This window comes from Embiotoca jacksoni, unplaced genomic scaffold (assembly GCF_022577435.1).
Source record: "Embiotoca jacksoni isolate LCO1_2020_lvr unplaced genomic scaffold, fEmbJac1.0.p SCAF_112, whole genome shotgun sequence".
NCBI lineage: Eukaryota > Metazoa > Chordata > Actinopteri > Embiotocidae > Embiotoca > Embiotoca jacksoni.
In genome coordinates this window covers 245001-271271 of record NW_027185244.1, presented here as the reverse complement: position 1 = coordinate 271271, position 26271 = coordinate 245001, and the positions used below count along the sequence as shown (strand labels likewise).

General features: G+C 47.0%; 3 protein-coding genes across 5 annotated transcripts in view; 2 read left to right on the top strand and 1 right to left on the bottom strand.

The window, feature by feature from the left end:
• Window positions 1-587: 587 nt before the first annotated feature.
• LOC138194702 (phosphatidylinositol 3-kinase regulatory subunit alpha-like) lies at window positions 588-15994 on the top strand. Of its 2 annotated transcripts, none has more exons than XM_069143635.1 (17): window positions 588-765; window positions 1857-2305; window positions 2603-2726; window positions 3521-3613; window positions 3690-3761; window positions 3830-3946; window positions 4030-4228; window positions 5975-6057; window positions 8294-8402; window positions 11144-11242; window positions 11748-11928; window positions 12025-12150; window positions 12574-12716; window positions 12967-13143; window positions 13306-13380; window positions 14332-14502; window positions 14587-15994. In XM_069143635.1, exons 2-17 carry the CDS (start codon window positions 2114-2116, stop codon window positions 14774-14776), a joined length of 2151 nt encoding a protein of 716 aa, XP_068999736.1. In that variant the 5' UTR covers window positions 588-765; window positions 1857-2113; the 3' UTR covers window positions 14777-15994. The 2 variants fall into 2 exon arrangements, with proteins under 2 accessions (XP_068999736.1, XP_068999735.1); XM_069143634.1 differs by having other exon boundaries at window positions 14320-14502.
• A 655-nt stretch (window positions 15995-16649) lies between these two features.
• Window positions 16650-21936, bottom strand: chek2 (checkpoint kinase 2). 2 transcript variants are annotated; one of them, XM_069143643.1, is made up of 15 exons: window positions 21832-21936; window positions 21029-21291; window positions 20769-20893; window positions 20538-20670; window positions 19976-20066; window positions 19732-19828; window positions 19349-19402; window positions 19209-19273; window positions 18839-18938; window positions 18646-18732; window positions 18408-18565; window positions 17616-17728; window positions 17224-17309; window positions 17053-17118; window positions 16650-16858 (listed from the first exon to the last, which is right to left on the bottom strand). In XM_069143643.1, the coding sequence occupies exons 2-15, from the start codon at window positions 21288-21290 to the stop codon at window positions 16745-16747; spliced, it is 1551 nt and encodes a 516-aa protein (XP_068999744.1). In that variant the 5' UTR covers window position 21291; window positions 21832-21936; the 3' UTR covers window positions 16650-16744. The 2 variants fall into 2 exon arrangements, with proteins under 2 accessions (XP_068999744.1, XP_068999745.1); XM_069143644.1 differs by having other exon boundaries at window positions 16650-16855.
• A 72-nt stretch (window positions 21937-22008) lies between these two features.
• entr1 (endosome associated trafficking regulator 1) overlaps window positions 22009-26271 on the top strand; it is a 6010-nt gene continuing 1747 nt past the window's right edge. The window contains exons 1-7 of the mRNA XM_069143659.1: window positions 22009-22124; window positions 24106-24245; window positions 25169-25254; window positions 25456-25645; window positions 25783-25856; window positions 25969-26080; window positions 26239-26271. The exon at window positions 26239-26271 is cut by the window's right edge and continues 30 nt beyond it. Of these exons, the coding sequence (XP_068999760.1) occupies window positions 22082-22124; window positions 24106-24245; window positions 25169-25254; window positions 25456-25645; window positions 25783-25856; window positions 25969-26080; window positions 26239-26271 (678 nt within the window). The 5' untranslated portion in view covers window positions 22009-22081. The remainder of the gene's footprint in view (window positions 22125-24105; window positions 24246-25168; window positions 25255-25455; window positions 25646-25782; window positions 25857-25968; window positions 26081-26238) is intronic.

The following is a 26271-nucleotide window of genomic DNA, read 5'->3' as shown; positions in this document are numbered from 1 at the left end:
ATACACTCATCACACACACACACTCATCACACACACACATACACTCATCACACACACACACTCATCACACACACACATACACTCATCACACCCCCCCCCCACACACACACACTCTTGTTGCCCTGCACACTGCATTAAAATCTAGGTTACCGGATGTGACGTCAGACCCCTGCCTCCATGCCCAGCTGTAGTCGGCTGTAATCTCTTAAATCCGTGTTTACGGCTTCTAAACGACGTGAAAGAAGACTGATAGAAAAAAGCAAATATATTTAACTGCCTCTTTTTTTTCTACCGCACAAATGACCGTTATTTGGTTAATGGTGCAGTTCATCAAGCCCCCGTGTTTTATTGTGAAAGGCAGACGGAACTGGTCACATCCCGCTTTACATCGTTACATCACGTGTTTTAGCAACAACAAATATCGTTAAAGCGAATTTTGGAAGGAAGATTAAATTGACGGTGTCTAGATAGTTTAACAAACCTAAAACAACCCATGAAGGATTCATCTAATTTAAAGTTCTGACGTTTTCATGCTGAAACTATTTTCTTATTTTGACAGTCCGGACCGGAAGCGCTGTGAGTCATGCGCACTTGACGTCTTTCTCGCTGCTGGAATTCAGACGGCAGAAGCACGAGTGTGTTCATCCTGGAAATAACCGGTAAATTAACGTGATATCTCCGGTCTGGAGGACTTCCGGGCGTCGCGCGGTCTCTGCCCCGTCATGTCGCGCGCTTCCCGCCCTGCTGGAGTCTGACGGTGAAACGGTGAGACAGCGGAGGGCTGCACGAGCTAGTCGGCTAAGCTAGCGCTGGCATGCATGGTCGTTTCCTGTTTCCGGCTGCTGTCTGTTTCTTTACGTCACAACATCTGGGAGACTTGGGTCAAAGGTCAACTCTCGGAGGGTTGAAGTGCGTCCACGTTTCAGTCTTGTTGGTTGTTTTGCCGGAAACTCCCTGAAACGTCGGTTTTGCTTTCCTGTTCACTGGACCTTTAAAAATCTGCATATTTTGTACGTGATCCATTAAATCTGTAAAATTGTGTATTTTGAAAATACTTTCAAGTTGACACATTAGTTTCTTTGTTTTAGTGTTTCCGGCATCATTGATTTGTCCACAAATTCCTGTTTGTTTAATGTCTGTGTTCATATCGACCGACATAAAGTTGATCAGTAGCTATTTTAATGATCGATTAATCATTTTTTATTCTGTTTTTTTTAACTTCCGTCCTCTGAGATGTGATTATTTTCTGTTCCTTTGTTTTAAATCCGTTTGTTTATTTTGTGAATTCAAGTTTTTTTCAGACATTTTATAAACCAGAAAATTAATGAAGAAAAGAATCAACAGATGGATAATTAATGTAATGTTGCCTTTTGTTCAAATTAACGACGTGTTAAACGTGGTTTTCTTTCAATTTCCTAGTTTTTAATATTTCCTGCGTTTTTCTGCTCATCAATAAGTTTTCATTTATTTTTATGGCTTTTAATTAATATCATCAAACAATCTGCAGATTATTTTCTCCATTTCGGTTCATTAATTGATGATAAATCTCCAAACTGATAACAAATTCTGAATTATTTTCAGTATTAAATCAATCAAATATTTCAGAAGATGAAATCAGTCAACAAAAATAATTCCAGTTTAGTTTTCTGTTGAGGAATTTATTAATCAGATAATCATTCTTAATTAATCCAAGTTATTTTCTCCATTGATCTTTTGTTGATAAGAAAATTCTCAGGATCGAAGCTGCTGATTAAAAACTCTTCGTGTGTTTTTATTCGTCATCGTCACCACTTCCTGTTGCATGAAGCACCAACAGCAAAACTTCCTCACCGTTGACCTCTGACCTCTCCTCCCAGGTGATCCGCCTCCTCCAGATGTGGCCGCCGCCCCTGCTGAGACAGGTGTTGATGAGGGGGGGGGGGCGCTGTGAGAGGGCAGCTGCGTCTGGGATGACAGGAAGCTAGAGGACATGGAGATGGGGCGGAGCCACCTTGCGGACACGCCCACTAGACGCTAGACTACTTCCTGTTTTCTACTTTGTGCGTGTTAGTGTGTGTGTGTGTGTGTTTGTTAGTGTGTGTGTGTGTGTGTGTGTGTGTGTGTGTGAGACACCATGACCTCGGAGGGTTTCCAGTATCGTTCTCTGTACGACTACCAGAAGGAGCGTGACGAGGACATCGACCTCCACGTTGGAGACGTTCTGTTGGTCAGCAGAGCGGCGCTGCTGGCGTTGGGCTGCAGCGGCGGCGCCGAGGAGAGACCCGCCGAGATCGGCTGGCTGCCGGGCTTCAACGAGACCACGCAGGTACGGAACCACATGGACCGGTGACACGCTGTCCAGAATCACCAGTTATTTTCATCAGCAGCAGGTTTCGTCTGTAAAATATAAAAAGGTTCGTACGACGTTTTCTTTTACTAACAAATAAAACCGTCACTATAATCTTCGTCTCAGTTTTATTTCCATCGTGTTTCAACGGGTGGATCTTCACCTGGAGCTCCGTCACTGACATCACGGAGAATAAGCTCCGCCCACCGTTCACCTGACAAACCACCTCCGAACACGTGACGCCATAACTGTAACTCGTCCTCCCGTGTACGACAGGAAAAAGGCGACTTCCCGGGGACGTATGTGGAGTTTGTCGGCAGGAAGAGGATGTCCCCGCCCACTCCTAAACCCCGCCCACCCAGACCGCCGTCTGCGAGGACCGACTCGGAGTCAGAGTCAAGTGAGTCTGGCTGGTTTTACATCAGATATTAACTGTGTAGTACCACCGAGCACCCGCAGGGGGCTCCAACACACCCCCATTCAAACGACAGCAAGTTCTCCCCCAGTTCTGGTTCTGGTGGTTCTTCTGATCCGGGTTCTGGTGGTTCCATCAAGTGTCACTTTGTTCTGAAGAATCTGAATGTTTTCAGTGACTCCTCGGCTTCCTCCCACAACAACACACACATGTTTGTACTTCTATCTTTGTGAGAACCTCCTGACACTGAACCAGAACCAGAACCAGAACTCTCCACTGGATCTCTGACAGTCTGACCCAAAAACCAGACCCAGACACTGTCCTCACAAAGATAGATGGACAAACACAGAGTTGTGGCTGCTGGTTGATCAGATCTGTTCTGTCACCAGAGAACACAGGAAGTGCCTGTGTGTGTGTGTGTGTGTGTGTGTGTGTGTGTGTGTGTGTGTGTGTGTGTGTGTGTGTGTGTGTGTCTGTCTGTCTGTCTGTCTGTCTGTCTCGGTGTGTGTCAGTGTGTATGTCAATCTGCTTCCTGCTGCTTTTCACCCTTTCAAAATAAGAGCAGATTGAAACAGCAGCTCACTGCCTGTAAATACTAGAGTACCCATGATCCTCAGTGGTTGTTTCTGTGTTAATAACATGAACCTTCCAGTTGGATGTGTGTTCGTGAAATGCATGCTGGGAGTTGTAGTTGACTTTCTATCATAGAACTTGTCGTTCATGTTGGTGCCAATGATTCTTTGTGTTTACTGATTGATTGTTTGTTTGTTGTTGTCCAGGCTTGGTGCTGCCGGACCTCCCGGACCAGTTCGGCCCACCGGACTCAGCCCCCCCTCTCCTCAGCCGACTGATGGAGGCCATCGAGACCAAAGGTACCGTCCTCTCCTGAATAGAACCCAAACCCAAACCGTGTTGCTGTGGTTCTGACCTGTTGTGTTGGTTCTGCAGGTGTGGACGGGCCCGGTGTGTACCGCAGCCTGAGTGGAGGTGGTTCTGAGACCCGTCAGCTGAGTGACTCCGGTGAGGACCGTCGTCTCTGCTGCACTGAAAGAGTCTCTGAACTGTAACTGAGGTGCGTTTGTTTTCAGACCTGGAGCAGCTGGAGGTGGCGTCTCTGTGTGACGGGGTGGTCCGGTTCCTGCAGGATCTGCCCGGTCCAGTTCTGCCGTCCTCGCTGCAGGCCGACATGATCCACGCAGTGCAAGGTCAGCAGAAACCGGCCGCTCTTCATTTATTCTGAAGTTACTTCCTGTTGGACTTTATTCACACTTCCTGTTTATGTCTGCAGAGGTCCGAGACCCGGAGGACTGCGCACAGGTGCTGCGGGGCGTGGCCAGTTCTCCGGCGTGCCCCGCCCAGTACGGCCTGACCCTGCTCAGCGTGGTCCGACACCTGGCCCGGCTCTGTCTGCACGGACCCGGGAACCAGCAGAACCCTCGGAACCTGGCGGAGAGCTTCAGTCCACTGTTGTTCAGAACCGCTGCCGGGTCAGTGGTACACAACAATACACAATAATGCACAATAATACACATCCTAACACACAACAATACACAAATATACACAATAATGCACAATAATACACATCCTAACACACAACAATACACAAATATACACAATAATGCACAATAATACACATCCTAACACACAACAATACACAAATATACACAATAATGCACAATAATACACATCCTAACACACAACAATACACAAATATACACAACAATACACAAATATACATAAATATACACAAAAATACACAATAATATACAACAATGCACAATAATGCACAACAATACACAATAATATATCTTAAAACATCCTAATACACAATAATACACAATAACACACAACAATACAGCTTAGTACACAATAATACATCCTAATACACAACAATACACAATAATGCACAATAATACACATCCTAATACACAACAATACACATCCTAATACACAACAATACACAATAATACATCCTCATACACAATAATACATTGTAATACAAAATAATACGTCTTAATTCACATTAATATACACAATAATACACATTAATATACAGAATAATACACAGCCCAACACAATAATACACATTAATATACAGAATAATATACATCCTAATACACAACAATGCACAATAATGCACAATAATACAGATCCTAATACACTATAATTCACATTAATATACACAATAACACACATCCTAATACTCAATAATACACATTAACATACAGAATAATACACATCCTAATACAATAATAAACATTAATATACAGAATAATACACATCCTAATACACAATAATACAACAATACATCTTAATACACAATAACACACAATAATGCATCCCAGTACACAACAATACACATCCTAATACACAATAATACACATCCCAATACACAACAATACACAATAATGCACAACAATGCACAATAATACACATCCTAATACACATCCCAATACACAACAATACACAATAATACATCTTAATACACAGTAATACGCCCTAATACACAACAGTACACAATAATACATTTTAATACATTGTAATACACACTATAATACACATTAATATACAGAATAATACACTTCCTAATACACAATAATACACATTAATATACACAACAATACACGCTAGTACGCACATTGGACACTAATATTCACATTGGACACTAATATTCACATCGGACACTAATATTCACATCGGACACGCTAGTACGCACATCGTACACACAAAGTAAAAGTAGAGACAGGATCAGCTATTAACTGGTTGTAATTCTGAATGGAAATAAACAGTTTATTGAATAATAACTAATGAATACGTGATTTTCTGTATCTACAATAACTCCGATCTTCTCTAAATGCATCAACTCCTGGCAAGTTAGTCTAAAAAGTGTCAAATCAATCGTTCAGATTTAAGTAATAACATCCGGAGTTTCCCTGAAAGTCAAACATGCTGGTTGGATGTTTCAGGATGTTCAGAGGTTTCATTGATGTGAGGCAGAGATCCTCAGCTCTATCTGAGCTCCCGCTTTTATTCTGAAAGGCAGAGATCTGAGCTCCCCCTTTTACTCTGAAAGACAGAGATCCCCAGCTCTATCTGAGGTTCCGCTTTTATTCTCAAAGACGTCACGTCCACAGGAAACATGACTAACGCTTAGAACACCTTTAATGTGTTTATTAAATAGCTTTTATTCAGAAAGTCTGTTACTTCCCGTCTGACTGCAAGTCTGTGTGCAGGTCCGAGTCCGGTCTGGATCTTCTGGTTCAGGTTCTGGAGGTTCTGATCACCAGCGAGCTGAACATGAACCAGGTGGCACCAGGTAACAGTTCTTCTTCTCTTCTCAACCAGACTGCATTTAACATGGGAGCTTTCCCTTCCTGTTGTTGTTGTTGTTGTGTTGTCCTGTTGTTGTTGTGTTCCTGTTATCGTGTTGTGTTGTTATCGTGTTGTTGTGTGGTCCTGTTGTTGTTGTCCTGTTGTCGTTGTTGTCCTGTTATTGTGTTTTTATCGTGTTGTGTTGTCCTGTTGTTGACATCCTGTTATTGTGTTGTTGTTGCCCTGTTGTGTTATTGTGTTCCTGGTATTGTGTTGTTATCGTGTTGTATTGTCCTGTTATTGTGTTTTGCTGTTGTTGTCCTGTCATTGTGTTGTGGTGTTGTTGTCCTGTTGTTGTTGTTGTTGTCCTGTTATTGCATTGTTGTTGTCGTTATCCTGTTGTTGTGTTGTTTTGTTGTTGTTGTCGTTGTTGTCCTGTTATTGTGTTGTTATCGTGTTGTGTTGTCCTGTTATTGTGTTTTGTTGTCCTGTTGTTGTTGTCCTGTTATTGAGTTGTTGTTGTGTTGTTGTCGTTCTCCTGCTGTGTTGTCCTGTTGTCGTTGTTGTATTGTTGTGTTGTCCTGTTATTGTTGTCTTGTTGTCGTTGTTGTCCTGTTATTGTGTTTTTGTTGTCCTGTTATTGTCCTGTTGTTGTGCTGTGTTGTTGTTGTCCTGTTGTTGTCGTTGTTGTCCTGTTATTGTGTTGTGTTGTCCTGTTGTTGTTGTCCTGTTATTGTGTTTTGTTGTTGTTGTCCTGTTGTTGTGTTGTTATCATGTCCTGTTATTGTGCTGTTGTCCTGTTGTTGTTGTGTTGTTGTCCTGTTGTTGTGTTGTTATCATGTCCTGTTATTGTGTTGTTGTCCTGTTGTTGTTGTGTTGTTGTCCTGTTGTGTTGTTATCGTGTTGTTGTGTTGTCCTGTTGTTGTTGTTGTTGTTGTCCTGTTGTATTTCTGACGGTTTCTGGATGATAAATGATGATTTTTCAGAATAAAAGGAGACTTTCAGCAGAAGGAGCATTAAAGAAGGTAAAAATAAAGATGGATGAGGAGGCTCGACGAGTCACTTGTTCATCAGTTCATCCTGTGAGTCAGGCAGAGAAATGATGACATCATCCATCCAGCGGGTGAGAGACGCAGCAGAGGAGGGAGATAGGGAAGGACGGAGGGAGGGAGGGGGGTGTTGCCTCGGTGATATCACTGCCATCGCAGGATTGGCTGGGGGCAGCGGTGATGTCACACATCTCCAAGCTGCTCTCCTGAGCTTTGAACTGAGCCCGAGGAGGAGGAGGAGGAGTCGCGTCATTTCAACTGTGTTGAAGACGCCTACAGACGAGGACCAAAGCAGAGACGGACGAGGAGACGGACACGGATCTCCTGCAGTCGTCAGGGCGTCTCAGAGACTCGGAGACGGACAGGTTCCCTCGCGGTGACGTCTTGGTTCTGTTGGACATGAGACCCGGAACAGAGTGTGATTTCTCTCCTGAGTCCTGGAGGAGGAGGTGAAGGACATGGAGCGAGGAGACGGTGGCCGGGCCGAGGCCAGGACGCTGAGGGGACGAGACAACGTCCTCTGTTACATCAACATGCAGAGTCCAGGTAGGGGCCGGGTCCCGGAGGGGACCTGGACCCGGAGGGGACAGGGTCCTGGAGCAGGGGATTGTGGGTAAACGGTGGAGCTGCAGCCGGAAATGTTGAACATTCGGTTTGAACTCAGTTTCAATTTCAGTTCAGACAAAAAAGAACATAAATTAACTATTTAGTCTTTTATTTTGAAATGTGGATTCTGCATCCTGTCAGTGAGAAAATAGAAAGTAAATCTTGGTTATTTGAGGTCATAGTGATGTTGAACTTTGACCCTTGACCACCAAATTTCCATCATGTCATCCGTTTGTGCTGAATCTAAAGAGGCATCACAGTGGCCGTGACCTTTCACCTTTCACCACCATATTAAAGTGAACCAAGTGAACGTTGGGGCCAAATGTCATTATATTTCCATACAGCGCCACATCACGACACTGAGTGACTTCAGGGTGGTTGCCACGGTAACGTCCTGACAACAGAAACTGGACAGTTCAACAAAATAAAACAATCACGTCAGCTATCTTTGTCTTCTTCTGTTGACAGTTTGTTGGGACATCAGATGTTAGCCTGGCTCTGCCCACCTGTCACTCAGCTTGTATTAGTGTTTGTACACCACTCTGAAGGATGGACCAATCAGAGACCTCTTCTTCTCTCCTCCAGCTTTACCTCCCAAACCTGTAAAAGCTCCGCCTCCTCCAGCAGCCTCCAGCAGCTTCAACAACAGCATGATTCTACAGGACGCCGAGTGGTACTGGGGGGACATCTCCAGGTGATGGACACACACACAGACACACAGACACACAGACACACACACAGACACACACACACACACACACACACACACACACACACACACACAGTGTAACACTAATAATAACATTATCTCAGACTGCTGAGTTTGCTGAAAACAAACTAAGAACAAACGTGAAGAACGTGTGTGTGTAGTGTTTCATTGTGTTTATGTGTGTGTAGTGTTTCATTGTGTGTTTTATGTGTGTGTAGTGTTTCATTGTGTTTATGTGTGTGTAGTGTTTCATTGTGTGTTTTATGTGTGTGTAGTGTTTCATTGTGTGTTTTATGTGTGTGTAGTGTTTCATTGTGTTTATGTGTGTGTAGTGTTTCATTGTGTTTATGTGTGTGTAGTGTTTCATTGTGTGTTTTATGTGTGTGTAGTGTTTCATTGTGTTTATGTGTGTGTAGTGTTTCATTGTGTTTATGTGTGTGTAGTGTTTCATTGTGTGTTTTATGTGTGTGTAGTGTTTCATTGTGTTTATGTGTGTGTAGTGTTTCATTGTGTGTTTTATGTGTGTGTAGTGTTTCATTGTGTGTTTTATGTGTGTGTAGTGTTTCATTGTGTTTATGTGTGTGTAGTGTTTCATTGTGTTTATGTGTGTGTAGTGTTTCATTGTGTGTTTTATGTGTGTGTAGTGTTTCATTGTGTGTTTTATGTGTGTGTAGTGTTTCATTGTGTTTATGTGTGTGTAGTGTTTCATTGTGTGTTTTATGTGTGTGTAGTGTTTCATTGTGTTTATGTGTGTGTAGTGTTTCATTGTGTGTTTTATGTGTGTGTAGTGTTTCATTGTGTGTTTTATGTGTGTGTAGTGTTTCATTGTGTGTTTTATGTGTGTGTAGTGTTTCATTGTGTTTATGTGTGTGTAGTGTTTCATTGTGTTTATGTGTGTGTAGTGTTTCATTGTGTGTTTTATGTGTGTGTAGTGTTTCATTGTGTGTTTTATGTGTGTGTAGTGTTTCATTGTGTTTATGTGTGTGTAGTGTTTCATTGTGTGTTTTATGTGTGTGTAGTGTTTCATTGTGTTTATGTGTGTGTAGTGTTTCATTGTGTGTTTTATGTGTGTGTAGTGTTTCATTGTGTGTTTTATGTGTGTGTAGTGTTTCATTGTGTTTATGTGTGTGTAGTGTTTCATTGTGTTTATGTGTGTGTAGTGTTTCATTGTGTGTTTTATGTGTGTGTAGTGTTTCATTGTGTGTTTTATGTGTGTGTAGTGTTTCATTGTGTTTATGTGTGTGTAGTGTTTCATTGTGTGTTTTATGTGTGTGTAGTGTTTCATTGTGTTTATGTGTGTGTAGTGTTTCATTGTGTGTTTTATGTGTGTGTAGTGTTTCATTGTGTTTATGTGTGTGTAGTGTTTCATTGTGTGTTTTATGTGTGTGTAGTGTTTCATTGTGTTTTATGTGTGTGTAGTGTTTCATTGTGTGTTTTATGTGTGTGTAGTGTTTCATTGTGTTTATGTGTGTGTAGTGTTTCATTGTGTGTTTTATGTGTGTGTAGTGTTTCATTGTGTTTATGTGTGTGTAGTGTTTCATTGTGTTTATGTGTGTGTAGTGTTTCATTGTGTTTATGTGTGTGTAGTGTTTCATTGTGTGTTTTATGTGTGTGTAGTGTTTCATTGTGTTTATGTGTGTGTAGTGTTTCATTGTGTTTATGTGTGTGTAGTGTTTCATTGTGTTTATGTGTGTGTAGTGTTTCATTGTGTGTTTTATGTGTGTGTAGTGTTTCATTGTGTTTATGTGTGTGTAGTGTTTCATTGTGTTTATGTGTGTGTAGTGTTTCATTGTGTGTTTTATGTGTGTGTAGTGTTTCATTGTGTTTATGTGTGTGTAGTGTTTCATTGTGTGTTTTATGTGTGTGTAGTGTTTCATTGTGTTTATGTGTGTGTGGTGTTTCATTGTGTGTTTTATGTGTGTGTAGTGTTTCATTGTGTGTTTTATGTGTGTGTGGTGTTTCATTGTGTTTTATGTGTGTGTAGTGTTTCATTGTGTTTTATGTGTGTGGTGTTTCATTGTGTTTTATGTGTGTGTGGTGTTGTGTGTTTTATGTGTGTGTAGTGTTTCATTGTGTGTTTTATGTGTGTGTAGTGTTTCATTGTGTTTTATGTGTGTGTGGTGTTTCATTGTGTTTTATGTGTGTGTGGTGTTGTGTGTTTTATGTGTGTGTGGTGTTTCATTGTGTTTTATGTGTGTGTGGTGTTGTGTGTTTTATGTGTGTGTAGTGTTTCATTGTGTGTTTTATGTGTGTGTGATGTTTCATTGTGTGTTTTATGTGTGTGTGATGTTTCATTGTGTGTGTGTGGTGTTTCATTGTGTTTTATGTGTGTGTGGTGTTTCATTGTGTTTTATGTGTGTGTGGTGTTTCATTGTGTTTTATGTGTGTGTAGTGTTGTGTGTTTTATGTGTGTGTAGTGTTGTGTGTTTTATGTGTGTGTAGTGTTTCATTGTGTGTTTTATGTGTGTGTGATGTTTCATTGTGTGTGTGTGGTGTTTCATTGTGTTTTATGTGTGTGTAGTGTTTCATTGTGTTTATGTGTGTGTAGTGTTGTGTGTTTTATGTGTGTGTAGTGTTTCATTGTGTTTTATGTGTGTGTAGTGTTTCATTGTGTTTTATGTGTGTGTAGTGTTGTGTGTTTTATGTGTGTGTAGTGTTTCATTGTGTGTTTTATGTGTGTGTGATGTTTCATTGTGTGCTTTGTGTGTGTGTGTGTGTGTGTGCAGGGAGGAGGTGAACGAGAAGCTGAGAGACACGGCTGACGGTACGTTTCTGGTCAGAGACGCCTCCACCAAGATGCACGGAGACTACACTCTGACTCTCAGGTAAAAAACATGAAAGATCATCTGACACCTACTGACGCAACTGAAGACACACCTGGAGACACCTACTGACACACCTGGAGACACCTACTGACACAACTGAAGACACACCTACTGACACACCTGGAGACACGCCCACTGACACACCTACTGACACACCTGGAGACACGCCCACTGACACACCCACAGGCATACCTACTGACACCTGGAGACACACCTGGAGACACGCCCACTGACACACCTACTGACACACCTGGAGACACGCCCACTGACACACCTACTGACACACCTGGAGACACGCCTACTGACACACCTGGAGACACGCCCACTGACACACCTACTGACACACCTGGAGACACGCCTACTGACACCTGCAGTGGCGCCTGCTTGTAATGTGCTACTTTTTAATTTTAAATTTGAAGTCAGTTTTGTTTGAAATGTTTCTATTGTGTATCTGGTTTGTCGGTGACTTTGTTCAGTGAACTTTGGTTTGTGCGTCGTCCTGCAGGAAGGGAGGCAACAACAAGCTGATTAAGATCTTCCACCGGGAGGGGAAGTACGGCTTCTCCGACCCGCTGACCTTCAGCTCCGTGGTGGAGCTCATCAACCACTACCGCCACGAGTCTCTGGCCCAGTATAACCCCAAGCTGGACGTCAAGCTGCTCTATCCGGTCTCCAAGCACCAGCAGGTCTGTGGGGGAGGGGACGGGGCCACAGGGAGTCCACCAGCTGTCTGTCCACACGTCTCATCACATGTTGTTGTTGTTGTCGTCGTCGTCGTCCAGGACCAGGTGGTGAAGGAGGACAGCATTGAGGCGGTGGGGAAGAAGCTGCACGAGTATCACCTGCAGTACCAGGAGAAGAACCGTGAGTACGACCGGCTCTACGAGGAGTACACCAGAACCTCTCAGGTACGGTCCAGAACCAGAAATCACTGCATGGGCTCAGGAACACTTGTGAAAACCATTGTCTGTGAACACAGTTCATCGCTGCGTCCACAAATGATGTTAAAACTCTCCAAAGAAGAAACCAGATAGAAACATGATCCAGAAACACCGCTGCCTTCTCTGGACCGAGATCATTGAAGATGGACTGAGGTGAAGTGGACAACTGTCCTGAGGTCTGATGGATCACAATCTGAGATTCTGTTTGGAAACATTTCACTTTCAAAACTCCAGAAACTCTCCTCAGTTCCCAAACGTTTACAGAGTGTTGTTAAAAGAAGAGGTGATGTAACACATTAACCCTGTTCCTCCTCTTCCTCCTGCTTCTCCTCTTCCTCCTCCTCTTCCTCCTCCTCCTGCTCTTCCTCTTTCTCCTCCCTCCTCCTCCAGGAGATACAGATGAAGAGGACGGCCATCGAGGCGTTCAATGAGACCATAAAGATCTTTGAGGAACAGTGTCAGACTCAGGAGCGTTTCAGTAAAGAGTACATCGAGAAGTTCCGCCGCGAGGGCAACGACAAGGAGATCCAGAGGTAGGCTGTTGCCCTGGCAACTGAGACCACACACACACAAACACACGTGGGCGAAGGATGCCTGGTTGCCATGGCACCAGAGCCTACGGGAAGAAAGCACCTGTTGGTAGATTGAGTCCGACATGTTGTGGACCAATCAGGTTGTGTTTCTGGGCCCGGTGTCGGGTTCAGGACCGGGACCACACCCAGACCCAGAACCAGAACCAGAACTAGGCCCAGAACCAGGCCCAGACTGTGTGTGTCCCTGCAGGATCATGGAGAACTACGACAAGCTGAAGTCGCGGATCAGTGAGATTGTGGACAGTAAGCGCCACCTGGAGGTGGACCTGAAGACGCAGGCGGCCGACTACCGAGAGATCGACAAGAAGATGAACAGCATCAAGCCGGACCTGATCCAGCTGCGCAAGACCCGGGACCAGTACCTGATGTAAGCCCTGCCCCCTATAGGCTTGATTCTGGGTTCACATTCAAATCTCCTGTACATCAGACCTGTACACACTCCTAACCACAACTGTGTGTGTGTGTGTGTGTGTGTGTGTGTGTGTGTGTGTGTGTGTGTGTGTGTGTGTGTGTGTGTGTGTGTGTTCAGGTGGCTCACTCAGAAGGGCGTCCGACAGAGGAAGCTGAACGAGTGGCTCGGCCTGAAGAACGAGACCACCGAGGAGTAAGTCTGTGTAGAAGGAGCTCTGAGTGTAGGAGGAGCTCTGTGTGTAGGAGGAGCTCTGTGTAGGAAGAGCTCTGTGTGTAGGAGGAGCTCTGTGTAGGAAGAGCTCTGTGTGTAGGAGGAGCTCTGAGTGTAGGAGGAGCTCTGAGTGTAGGAGGAGCTCTGAGTGTAGGAGGAGCTCTGTGTGTAGGAGGAGCTCTGAGTGTAGGAGGAGCTCTGAGTGTAGGAGGAGCTCTGTGTAGGAGGAGCTCTGTGTGTAGGAGGAGCTCTGTGTAGGAAGAGCTCTGTGTGTAGGAGGAGCTCTGTGTAGGAAGAGCTCTGTGTGTAGGAGGAGCTCTGAGTGTAGGAGGAGCTCTGAGTGTAGGAGGAGCTCTGAGTGTAGGAGGAGCTCTGTGTGTAGGAGGAGCTCTGAGTGTAGGAGGAGCTCTGAGTGTAGGAGGAGCTCTGTGTGTAGGAGGAGCTCTGTGTAGGAAGAGCTCTGTGTGTAGGAGGAGCTCTGTGTGTAGGAGGAGCTCTGAGTGTAGGAGGAGCTCTGTGTGTAGGAGGAGCTCTGTGTAGGAGGAGCTCTGTATAGGAGGAGCTCTGAGTGTAGGAGGAGCTCTGTGTGTAGGAGGAGCTCTGTGTGTAGGAGGAGCTCTGAGTGTAGGAGGAGCTCTGTGTGTAGGAGGAGCTCTGTGTGTAGGAGGAGCTCTGTGTGTAGGAGGAGCTCTGAGTGTAGGAGGAGCTCTGTATAGGAGGACCTCTGAGTGTAGGAGGAGCTCTGTGTGTAGGAGGAGCTCTGAGTGTAGGAGGAGCTCTGTATAGGAGGACCTCTGAGTGTAGGAGGAGCTCTGTGTGTAGGAGGAGCTCTGTGTGTAGGAGGAGCTCTGAGTGTAGGAGGAGCTCTGAGTGTATGTTCCTCAGTCAGTGCTTTGACGTGTTGTATGTTGTGACATGTAGTATGTTCTCCAGTGAGTACAGCATGGTGGAGGATGAGGAGGACCTTCCTCACCATGACGAGCGTCTGTGGCGTCTCGGGAACATCAAGAGGAACCAGGCGGAGTCTCTGCTGAGAGGGAAGAGAGACGGAACCTTCCTGGTCCGGGACAGCAGCAAGCCGGGCTGCTACGCCTGCTCCGTGGTGTAAGGCCCCGCCCACTTCTCTTATCTGCTCATTACCTGGTCACCTGTCTGTTTCTCACTTGTCTGTCTCTGTATGTCCCTCAGGGTGGAGGGTGAGGTGAAGCATTGCGTCATCAATAAGACCGGTACCGGTTTTGGTTTTGCCGAGCCGTACAACCTGTACGGGTCCCTGAAGGAGCTGGTCCTCCACTACCAGCACACGTCTCTGGTACAGCACAACGACTCGCTCAACGTCACGCTGGCCTTTCCCGTCTACAGCCAGCAGAGACGGTGACCCCGCCCACCTGATGACCCCGCCCACTCCGCACACACCGGACTGTGTGACACGTCTCCCTTCAGCTGTTAAAGGTGCTGCAGGTGACTTCCTGTTTACCTTACTCAGGTCGGGATCTGGTGGGAACCCGTTCGTTTACTTTTCTCAGAAGTTTTATTCTGGAAAGGAGTCCCACCTCCTGCCCCGCCTCCTGCCCCGCCCCAAAATGGGCCTGAACTTGCTGTAGTCCAGCAGCCACCTTGCCTATTTCAGCCATATATTGACTTTGTGAACACATGATGTTCATACTTGAACTGTCAGTGCAGAGCAACCCAACCAGGCCCGGTCCTCCTCCAGACCCAGTCCTCCTCCAGACCCGGTCCTCCCACAGACCCGGTCCTCCAACAGACCCGGTCCTCCCACAGACCCGGTCCTCCTCCAGACCCGGTCCTCCCACAGACCCGGTCCTCCAACAGACCCGGTCCTCCCACAGACCCGGCGCCAACAGTCTCAGGTGAACGAAGCTCCTCCCCCCTCAACTAAACTAAACATTCAGATTATTTGATTCCCCCAGCATCATCACCTGTCAATCAATTAGATCAGTTAACTGCTGCTGGTCTGAGTCCCACATGGTCCGACTTCAGATGGTACCGAACCGTGGGAGCTCACCTGGAGGTCAGAGGTCAGAGGTCGGGACTGAACAGATTTAAAATGACGAACTCCTCTTTTAATCTCAACTCCGAACTGTTGATGATGATGTTGATGATGATGAAGATGGTGATGTCATTGTTTCTCTTGAACACTGACTGAACGAGGCTCAACATGAGGTCTGATCCACCGACACAGGAAACCTTCATCTCCATGGAAGACACACACACACACACACACACACACACACACACACACACACACACACACACACACACACACACACACACACATCCGTCAGCAGAAGCCCCGCCTTCCTCCAGGATTTACAGGATCAGAACTCCAAAAATAAAAATGGACGAAAGAACCGGACCTTGAAGTTTTGGGCAAAAGAAAGAAGAAAAAAAAGAATAGCAACTGTCTTCACGGTCTTCTTTCAGCGGAGAGAAACCAGGTGACACAATGTCTTCCTGTCTGTTGCCATGGAAACCAGCCGATAACTCATGGAGATGTCAGGAATGAACTGAAACAGTGTTGAAACGTTAAGATGAAGTGATCAATAAAGCAGTTGGTCTGAACGTCTGAAGCTTTTATACTGAAAGGGTCAACTTCCTGTCTGTTCTGGGAGTGAGAGTGAGTGAGTCTGAGTGTGTGAGTATGAGTGAGTGAGTGAGTGTGAGTGAGCGAGTGTGTGTATGAGTGAGTGTGAGTGAGTGTGAGTGAATGTGTATGAGTGAGTGTGAGTGAGTGTGAGTGAATGTGTATGAGTGAGTGTGAGTGAGTGTGAGTGAATGTGTATGAGTGAGTGAGAGAATGTGAGTGTATGAGTGAGTGAGTATGAGCGAGTGTGTGTGTGTGTGTGTATGAATGAGTGTGAGTGAGTGAACGAGCGAGCGAGCGTGTCATGGTTTCGATCTAAAATGTTTGATTTTGCAGCTTTTCTAAAAACTGATGTCTTCCTTCAAAATAAAAGCTTTAGACTGTAATATAAAAAGTAAGAATACATCTGCTTTCAAAATAAGCAGCAACCCAGCAGCAGGAAGGGGGCGGAGCCACGGTGCCATTTTACTTTTCTTCTGATTGTAAGCATCAAACATTAAGATTTGAAATGAGCATATTTTCTCATCCAGGCTGTTCTGTTGTTTTTATGTGTTTGTTTGTGACATCATCAGGAGCAGACATTTTTAAACAGAAATAAAAAAAATTGAAGGGACAAGAATAAAACCAACAAATAAAACCAAAGAGCAAAAAAATATAAAAACCTTTATTAAACTTTATTTACAGTGGAGTGTTTCAGCAGTATACAGGTGACCTAAAGGGCAGCTACACCTGATTGGCCCTTTACAGACAGGCAGGGGGCGGGGCTTCACTCCGCTTGGCAGGATGTTCTTCATCGTCTCCGTCTCGTCTTCGTTTCCTCCTCACGCTTCTTCCTGATGCTGACTCCACCTCCTGCTGGAGCAAAGGGTGGAGTCAGGGTTACAGAAAGTGTGTGTGTGTGTGTGTGTGTGTGTGTGTGTGTGGGAGGGAGGGAGGGAGCGTGCGTGTGTGTGTGTGGGAGGGAGGGAGGGAGCGTGCGTGCGTGCGTGCGTGCGTGTGTGTGTGTGTGTGGGAGGGAGGGAGCGTGTGTGTGTGTGTGCGTGTGTTACCATGGCAGCAGCAGCGTCTCCAGGCGGGTCCATGAGTCTGTGAGCCGTCTGCAGCATCCTCTGATCCTACAAACATCAGTCACAGCGTGAGAAGAACACGGCGGCCTACATTTCCCAGAATGCACCTGGACTCTCCCTACAGCCCCGTGGGATGAGCGCTGCAGTACTGACCTGTAACCAGGGGTGCTGCAGAGCCTCCTCGATGCTCATCCTCTCGGTGGGATCGACGACCAGCAGCTTCTTCACGACGTCCTTCGCTGAAACACAAACAGGTCAAAGGTCATCGTCGCGTCTTCATCTTCACTTCCTGCCAATGTGACGCAGTAACAATGTTTCCGTCTGGTTTCCGGACGATGACTTCGTGTCCACCTGAACGCTACCCTCTGCTGGTGTTTCCATGGTGACGTGTTTAGTGAGTTCATCTGTCGTCAGTTCAGTTGTAAACAGAAACAAATTCTGAGCATGAAACATGACACTCAGACTATTGTAGTACTGTAGTATTATAGTACTGTAGTAGTACTGTAGTATTATAGTACTGTAGTATTATAGTACTGGAGTTGTACCTTGATCAGAGACGCGTCTCCACTTGGACTGAACCATGGTGAACTGTCCACGAACGATCTGATCTGTGATCGACTGACCAAAACTCTCATGGAACGGAGGATAACCACCCAGACTGAGAGACAGACAGGAGGAGAGAGAGACAGAGAGACAGACAGGAGGAGAGAGAGACAGAGAGACAGACAGGAGGAGAGAGAGACAGAGAGACAGACAGGTGGAGAGAGAGACAGAGAGACAGACAGGAGGAGAGAGAGACAGAGAGACAGACAGGAGGAGAGAGAGACAGAGACAGACAGGTGGAGAGCGAGACAGAGAGACAGACAGGAGGAGAGAGAGACAGAGAGACAGACAGGTGGAGAGAGAGACAGAGAGACAGACAGGAGGAGAGAGAGACAGAGAGACAGACAGGAGGAGAGCGAGACAGAGAGACAGACAGGTGGAGAGAGAGACAGAGAGACAGACAGGAGAGAGACAGAGAGACAGACAGGAGAGAGACAGAGACAGACAGGAGGAGAGCGAGACAGAGAGACAGACAGGAGGAGAGAGAGACAGAGACAGACAGGTGGAGAGAGAGACAGAGAGACAGACAGGAGAGAGACAGAGAGACAGACAGGAGAGAGACAGAGACAGACAGGAGGAGAGCGAGACAGAGAGACAGACAGGAGGAGAGAGAGACAGACAGACAGGTTCAAATCTGAGGAAACACTCGAAACAAACTCTTCGATGTCAGTTAAACATTGTCAGAGACAGGCAGAGAGTGAGACAGGCAGAGAGTGAGACAGGTGTGAGCCTACCAGACGAAGAGCAGGACTCCGAGGCTCCAGGCGTCCACAGACAGACTGTAACCGCTGGTGGACGTGAAGACTTCAGGAGCCAAATAAGAAGGAGTTCCACACAGAGTCCTCATCAGGAGAACCTCCTCCAGGATCCTGGACTGGTTGAAGTCTGTCACCTACACAGGAGGAGGAGGAGGAGGATGAGGAGGAGGAGGGAGGGTGGAGGAGAAGCGGGGGGTGGTGGGGGTGTCTTCACCTTGATGAGACAGACGTCGTCCTGTGAGGACAGCAGGACGTTCTCAGGTTTCAAGTCTCTGTGGATGATCCCGTTACTGTGGAGATACTACACACACACACACACACACACACACACACACACACACACACACACACAGTAAGTGCTGCACCTGTGTGTGCTGGTTACCGTAGCAACAGCAGCTCAGTCTCACCTGTACTGCTCGCAGCATCTGGTAGAAGTAAAGTTTGGCGACGTCTTCGTCCAGCTGCTGCTTCGTCTTCACTCGGTGGAACAGCTCCCCCCCCTCCATCCTGCAACACCACTAGCTTAGCATGAGAGCTAAACAGCTACTAGCTTAGCATGAGAGCTAAACAGCTACTAGCTTAGTTCAGCAGCTACTAGCTTAGCAATAGCTATCTTGGCAGCTACTACTTTAGCAGCTGCTAGCTTAGCATTAATGCTGTGGACAGAGAGGAAACTACTAGCATGGCTGCAGCTAACGGACAAAAAGACTCAAACACCTTCATTAAGACAGACAGACGGACAGAGAGACAGACAGGTGGAGTTCAGCTTTAACTCACAGCTCCAAAACGATGAAGTAACTGTCCTCCGTCTGATAGAAGTCCTCCGTCTTTATGAGACAAGGCTGCAGGAGACGAGGAGACATGTGAAGTTAAAGCAGTGTGTGCTCGATCCTCTTCTTTGTTGGTGTCTGACTCACGTGGTCGATCCGCTGCAGAATCTCAATCTCCGTCTTTGCGTTACGTGTCGCCGTCTGTGATTGGACAATAAAAGAAATGTGTCACGTGATCATTATCCTGGCCTGAAATGGAGCTGATGCACTCAGCGGCCATGTTTGTAGTTCTGAGGTCACGTCTCACGCACCAGGAAGGAAGGAAACGAGAGGAGGAAGAGATGAAGGAAAGAAAGGTCTCAGCCAATCAGAGAGCAGATGAGATGACTCAGCCAATCAGAGAGCAGATGAGATGACTCAGCCAATCAGAGAGCAGATGAGATGACTCAGCCAATCAGAGAGCAGATGAGATGACTCAGCCAATCAGAGAGCAGATGAGATGACAGCCAATCAGAGAGCAGATGACTCACCCCTTCAGACTGAAAGTTCTTCTTGTTTATGATTTTCACAGCAAACTTCCTGCAGGTAGAACGCTCGAAGGCCAGACGCACTTCACCACACACTCCTCTGAAAAACACACACACACACACACACACACACACACACACACACACACACACACACACACACACACACACACACACACACACACACACACACAGTCAGCAGCACGCCGCAGCACCAGCAGTGACATCACAGTATGAAGTAACTCACGTGCCGATGCGTCGAGTCAGCACATATTTCTGCTGCAGATCTTTCGGTAAACTGGACTGATCATCAGACATGAGGTTGATGAAGACGAAGACTGCACAGAGACAGACAGGAGAACGAGGACAGGGACAGAGACAGAGGTTCAGGTGTGTTCAGGTGTGTTCAGGTGTGTCCAGGTGTGTCCAGGTGTGTCCAGGTGTGTCCAGGTGTGTTCAGGTGTGTCCAGGTGTGTTCAGGTGTGTTCAGGTGTGTCCAGATGTGTCCAGGTGTGTTCAGGTGTGTCCAGGTGTGTTCAGGTGTGTCCAGGTGTGTTCAGGTGTGTTCAGGTGTGTCCAGGTGTGTTCAGGTGTGTTCAGGTGTGTCCAGGTGTGTTCAGGTGTGTTCAGGTGTGTCCAGGTGTGTTCAGGTGTGTTCAGGTGTGTTCAGGTGTGTTCAGGTGTGTCCAGGTGTGTTCAGGTGTGTCCAGGTGTGTTCAGGTGTGTTCAGGTGTGTCCAGGTGTGTCCAGGTGTGTTCAGGTGTGTTCAGGTGTGTTCAGGTGTGTCCAGGTGTGTCCAGGTGTGTCACCTTTGTTCCGTTGTTCAGCCAGAGCGAGGACGGCGTTATTGACCAGAGGAAGTTTCATATTTTGACCAATCAGACTTCCATCAACAAACGTCCCATTATTACTGTAGTCTTCCACGAACACCTCCGAACCCTCCTGACAGACAGGTGGAGGAGAGACAGACACATTGTTATAACAGTAGTACTGCAGTAGTACTACAGTAAATACCAGTAGTACTACATCAGTATTCTTACCCTGTAGATCCTGAAGTGTTTTTTACTGTAGATCCTGAACTTCTCTGAACCTTTTTGATCGGGATCATCGAGTACGTAGTGACACCTGGAGTCCCTCCCGAATAAATAATTATCTTCTACACAGTCTGTAAACAAACAAACAAACAAACATAAACAAACAGGTACTGGTCCTCCATACGGTGTGTAAACAAACAGACCGGTCCCGGTCCGACACCAGGATCCGGTCCCGGTAGCATGTTAGCATGTTGTCAGCAGGTCACCGTGGCTCCTGAAGCCGCGGGCCATCGGCAGCAGGCGGCCCCACGGTTGAGGTTCGGGCTCCTCAGGGACGGACGGCAAGGTGACGGGGAGGGTGTCCAGGCTGCTGAGGGTCCCCGACCCGCTGGACGACTGGCTGCCTGAGGTCGGCCCGCTGGAAGAACTGGAACCGGGCTGGGACTGGGACTTAACCTGGGACGGGGACAGGGTGGACTGGGACTGGGACTGGGACCGCCCCCCGTCAGGAGGGACCTCCTCAGACATTCTGCAGACACATCAGGACAACATGTCAACACACACACACACACACACACACACACACATCAACCTCCATAAGTCAACAACTAAACACCAAATTACATTTTAGTTGTTATTAAATTTAGGATCAGTGTTTCTGGAACATATCTCTAACATGATCTCCGGTTCGACGAGCTGCTCTTCAATTCGGCTGAAACTTAACTTTCAACAGTCAACACTGGACCTCAGAAATCAGAACCCGTCCTCAGTCACGTTCGACAAAATGACTCTCAGCGCGCAAACAACACCATCTTAAATTGGGTGATTTTTGAACGGAGTTCGTTATGGATCGAGCTGTCAGTGCAGCAAACTGACGGTGTCTGAGCTGCAACCGGGGACCGATCCAGGACCGGAACCAGTCCAGCACCGAATATAAACCAGAACCAAACCACCCGGTATGACATCCAGTTCCACATCATCGCCGGAACGAAGCGGACTGAGCCGATCCGATCCGATCCGATCCGAGCCGAGCCGAGCAGCATTGCACCGGGCTGAGAGACCCACTCACCGGTCAAACTAGCTGCTGCAGCCGGACTCTCCTCCGGGTCTCCGCCGCTCAAACGAACCGGACTCCGTGAAACCGGACACGTGCAAGAGAACTTTCCCCGGGATTTTGCAGGAAACGTATTTCCTTGTCATGTGACCGTGTCAGCCAATGAAAAGTTAGAGGATTGGTCACGTGGATTCGGAGCGGCGCAGTGTGTTCCGGGTCTGGTTTTGTCCTGCAGAGGAGACGCGGCGGGATCAGCTGGTCCATTATGTCCAAACAGAGGAGCGTCAAGACTCTGATCATCACCGACGGTGAGTCCTCGATCGATTCCTGATCGATCACAGTCCAGCAGCAGATCAGGAGGTCTCCGAGTCCGGATCTTCGGACCGGTTCTGGTTCTGTTTTAGTCGAGTCTTCAGGAACAGTCTGAAGTCTGAACCTGATGGAGAACTGTCATCGATCAATAATCAACAAAGATAATACTGATCAACAACAACAACAACAATAATCAACAACGATAATACTGATCAACAACAACAACAACCATAATCAACAACGATAATACTGATCAACAACAACAACAATAATAATCAACAACAATAATACTGATCAATAACAACAACAATAATCAACAACAATAATCAACAATAATAATACTAATCAATAACAACAACAATAATCAACAACAATAATACTGATCAATAACAACAACAACAATACTGATCAATAACAACAACAATAATCAACAACAATAATACTGATCAATAACAACAACAATAATACTGATCAATAACAACAACAATAATCAACAACAATAATACTGATCAATAACAACAACAACATCTCTCTGTCTCGTGGTCTCTCATGGTTTCTCAGTGTCTCTCCGTGTCTCTCGTGGTCTCTCTGTCTCTCGTGGTCTCTGTGTTTCTTGTGGTCTCTCTGTGTCTCGTGGTCTCTCATGGTCTCTCCGTTTCTCGTGGTCTTTCGTTGTCTCGTAGTCTCTTGTTGTCTCTCGTGGTCTCTTGGGGTCTCTCCGTCTCGTGGTCTCTCATGGTTTCTCAGTCTCTTGGGGTCTCTCGGGGTCTTGGGGTTTCGTGGTCTCTCAGTGTCTTATGGTCTTTCCGTGTCTCTCGTGGTCTCTCCGTGTCTCTTGTGGTGTCTCGTGGTCTCTCATGGCCTCTCATGGTCTCTCTGTGTCTTGTGGTCTTTCGTTGTCTCGTGGTCTCTTGTTGTCTCTCGTTGTCTCTCGTGGTCTCTCTGTGTCTCGTGGTCTCGGTGTCTCGTGGTCTTTCGTAGTCTCTCCGTGTCTCGTTGTCTCTCGTGGTCTCTCAGTTTCTCGGGGTCTCTCCGTGTCTCGTGGTCTCTCGTGGTCTCTCATGGTCTCTTGGTGTCTCACTCTGTCTCGTGGTCTCTCAGTGTTTCGTGGTCTCTTCGTGGTCTCTCCGTGTCTCTCGTGGTCTCTCCGTGTCTCGTGGTCGCTCAGTTTCTCGGGGTCTCTCTGTGTCTCGTGGTCTCTCGTGGTGTCTCGTGGTCTCTCATGGTCTCTCGGTGTCTCTCATGGTGTTTCGTTGTCTCTCGTGGTTTCTCAGTCTCTCGGGGTCTTGGGGTTTCGTGGTCTCTCAGTGTCTTATAGTCTTTCCGTGTCTCTCGGGGTCTCTCGTGGTCTTTAAGTTTCTCGGGGTCTCTCGTGGTCTCCAGTGGTCTCTCATGGTCTCGTAGTTTCTCGGGGTCTCTTGTGGTCTCTCCATGTCTCGTGGTCTCTCCATGTCTCTCGTGGTCTCTCCGTGTCTTGTGGTCTCTCAAGCTCTCGGGTTCTCTCCGTGTCTCATGGTCTCTCAAGTTCTCTCGTGGACTTTCATGGTCTCTCAGTCTCGGGGTCTCATGGTCTCTTAGGGTCTCTCTGGGTCTCTTGGTCTTACCGTGTCTCGTGGTTTCTCTGTGTCTCTCGTGGTCTCTCCGTGTCTCTCGTGGTCTCTCGTGTCTTGTTGTCTCTTGTGGTCTTTCGGTCTCTCGTGTTCTCGTGGTATCTCGTTGTCTCTTGCTCTCTTGTACTCTCGTGGTCTCTTGGGGTCTCTCGGGGTCTCGTAGTCTTACCGTGTCTCTCGTGGTCTTGTGGTCTCTCGTGTCTTGTTGTCTCTTGTGGTCTTTCGGTCTCTCGTGTTCTCGTGGTATCTCGTTGTCTCTTGCTCTCTTGTGCTCTCATGGTCTCTTGGGGTCCCATGGTCTCGGCGGTCCTCCATGCTGGACCACCTGAGACCCGTCTAAAGGTCCCTCTTGTTTGTCTCTGAGCAGACGAGGAGGCCGAGGACCTGAACCCGTTCTCCTTCAAAGAGTTTCTACGCTGGAAGAACCAGGACCAGGACCAGGAAGATGATCCAGACAAAGACGAAGATCCAGACCAGGACCAGGACCAGGAGCAGATATTTAGGAAGGTAAGAGAAGAAGAACTGCACGACTTTTATTGTGATAGTCTGCAGGAAGTGGCGGAGTAGTGGGGACGGAGAGTCAGATGATACATCCGGTCTCTGAACAACTGGTCTGAGACTATTCTCACCTCCAAGTCCAACATGTTTCCCTCCACCAGGGAGGTCCAGCGTCCCTTTCAGGTGGGGGCAGAGTCACTTGGTTGGTTTTTCGATTGGTTGTTTAGTTGGTTTTTAAGTTGGTTGGTTGTTCGGTTAGTTGGTTGATGGGTTGGTTGGTTGGTTGTTTGTTCAGTTGTTTGTTTGTTTGTTTGTTTGTTTGTTCGGTTGGTTGTTCGGTTGGTTGGTTGGTTGGTTGGTTGGTTGGTTGTTCAGTTGGTTGGTTGGTTGGTTGGTTGGTTGTTAGGTTGGTTGGTTGTTTGTTCGGTTGGTTGGTCGGATGTGAGGTTGGTTGGTTGTTAGGTTGGTTGGTTGGTTGGTTGTTAGGTTGGTTGGTTGGTTGGTTGGTTGATTATTCGGTTGGTTGTTCGGTTGGTTGGTTGGTTGTTCAGTTGGTTGGTTGATTGTTTGGTTGGTTGGTTGGTTGATTATTCGGTTGGTTGTTCAGTTGGTTGGTTGGTTGGTGCTGCTGCCTCCAGGGCTGGAGGCCTGATGGTGATGATGATTTATTGTTGTTGTAAAATGTAAATTCTCTCTCAGAGGTTGTTTGGAAAGGTGACCTTTGACCCGGGAGTCAGCAGCTGTTTCTTCCCTGAATACTTGCTGTCACCACAGGTAGTGACATCATCACTGACATCACCACTGATCATTTCCTAATCAATACAATTAAGAGTCTCATCCAACCAGAAGTTGCCCATCATAATTTGCTGTCATTAGGTCATTGCTGTTTGTATGACATCACACCAAAACCTGACTCTCTGTCTCCCAATCAGGAGGATGAGTGGGGGCGGAGCTTACAGTCAGGTGTGGACAGCATGTCCTCCCTCTGCACAGAGGAGGAGGAGGAGGAGGAGACTAGGTGAGTGGTGGCTGCTGCTCCCTGATTGGAGGCTGGGTTTAGTGCTGATGGTGTGCTCTGATTGGTTGTTCAGAGTGTCCTTCAGCGCCCCCTCAGGACAACCTGATCATATCCCACTGCACTGAACACTGCAGTATCACTGAGCCACCAGACCCCACACAATACATCACAAAATGTTCTCCACATCTCTCCATGACCCAGGTTCTCCTCCAAACCTGAGGGAGGAGCCGCAGGACGAGGAGGAGCTGCAGCAGGAGGAGGAGCAACAGCAGAAGGAGGAGCCGCTGGAGGAGGAGGAGCAGAGAACTATGAAGGAGATGATGAGACCTCTATGGCCGAACCTGCCTCCTCCTGCAGCAGGAAGAGTGCGAGGAGCAGCCAGATACAACAGGTAACATCTGTTTCCATGGAAACAAGCTGATCATTAAAAGCAGCTCTCAGAATTATTGATAACTGATAATGTTCAGATTTATCACCGATCAATTCCTCCTTTAAGGAACATTAAAGGTTCATGCTGCTGTTTTTCAGCTGAAGGAGGAGAACATGTTGCTGAGGAGAACCATCAGGGAGCTGCAGAGGAGGTCCGAGGCTGAGGAGCACAGGTCAGCACCGACCAATCACAGGGCAACAGCTGTGTGCCCCTGACTGAGTATTTACCCAGCATGCCTCTCTCTCTCCCCCCCCCCTCCCCCCACACACACACACACCCTTCAGGGTGCTGGAGCTGCAGGAGGAGCTGCTGCTGAGGAGGCATCAGGAGGAGAAGGAGGCAGAGGACCTGGAGAGCATGGTTCACTCTGTGGAGCAGAACCTGCAGCTGATGACGGTGGACACACACACAAATACATACTTATATACACACAAATACACACACATATACACACTTATATACACACATAAATATATTGTCTGTCTATCCCCCTCCATGTCTGTCCCCCTGCCTGTCTTTCTCCCTGCCTGTCTCCCTGCCTGTCTGTCCCTCAGAGACGAGCAGTGAGAGCAGAGAACAGCCTCTCC

Bases quoted from the DNA above. Each gene is read 5' to 3' on its own strand.
- LOC138194702 (XM_069143634.1), top strand. From the start codon at position 2,114: ATGACCTCGGAGGGTTTCCAGTATCGTTCTCTGTACGACTACCAGAAG. The intron at 2,306-2,602 runs GTACGGAACCAC...CGTGTACGACAG, and splicing joins GCTTCAACGAGACCACGCAG to GAAAAAGGCGACTTCCCGGG. The intron at 11,243-11,747 runs GTAAAAAACATG...GTCGTCCTGCAG, and splicing joins GACTACACTCTGACTCTCAG to GAAGGGAGGCAACAACAAGC.
- chek2 (XM_069143643.1), bottom strand. From the start codon at position 21,290: ATGTCTGAGGAGGTCCCTCCTGACGGGGGGCGGTCCCAGTCCCAGTCC. The intron at 20,894-21,028 runs GTGACCTGCTGA...GTTTGTTTACAG, and splicing joins CCGCGGCTTCAGGAGCCACG to ACTGTGTAGAAGATAATTAT. The intron at 19,274-19,348 runs GTGAGTCAGACA...CGTCTCCTGCAG, and splicing joins TTCTGCAGCGGATCGACCAC to CCTTGTCTCATAAAGACGGA.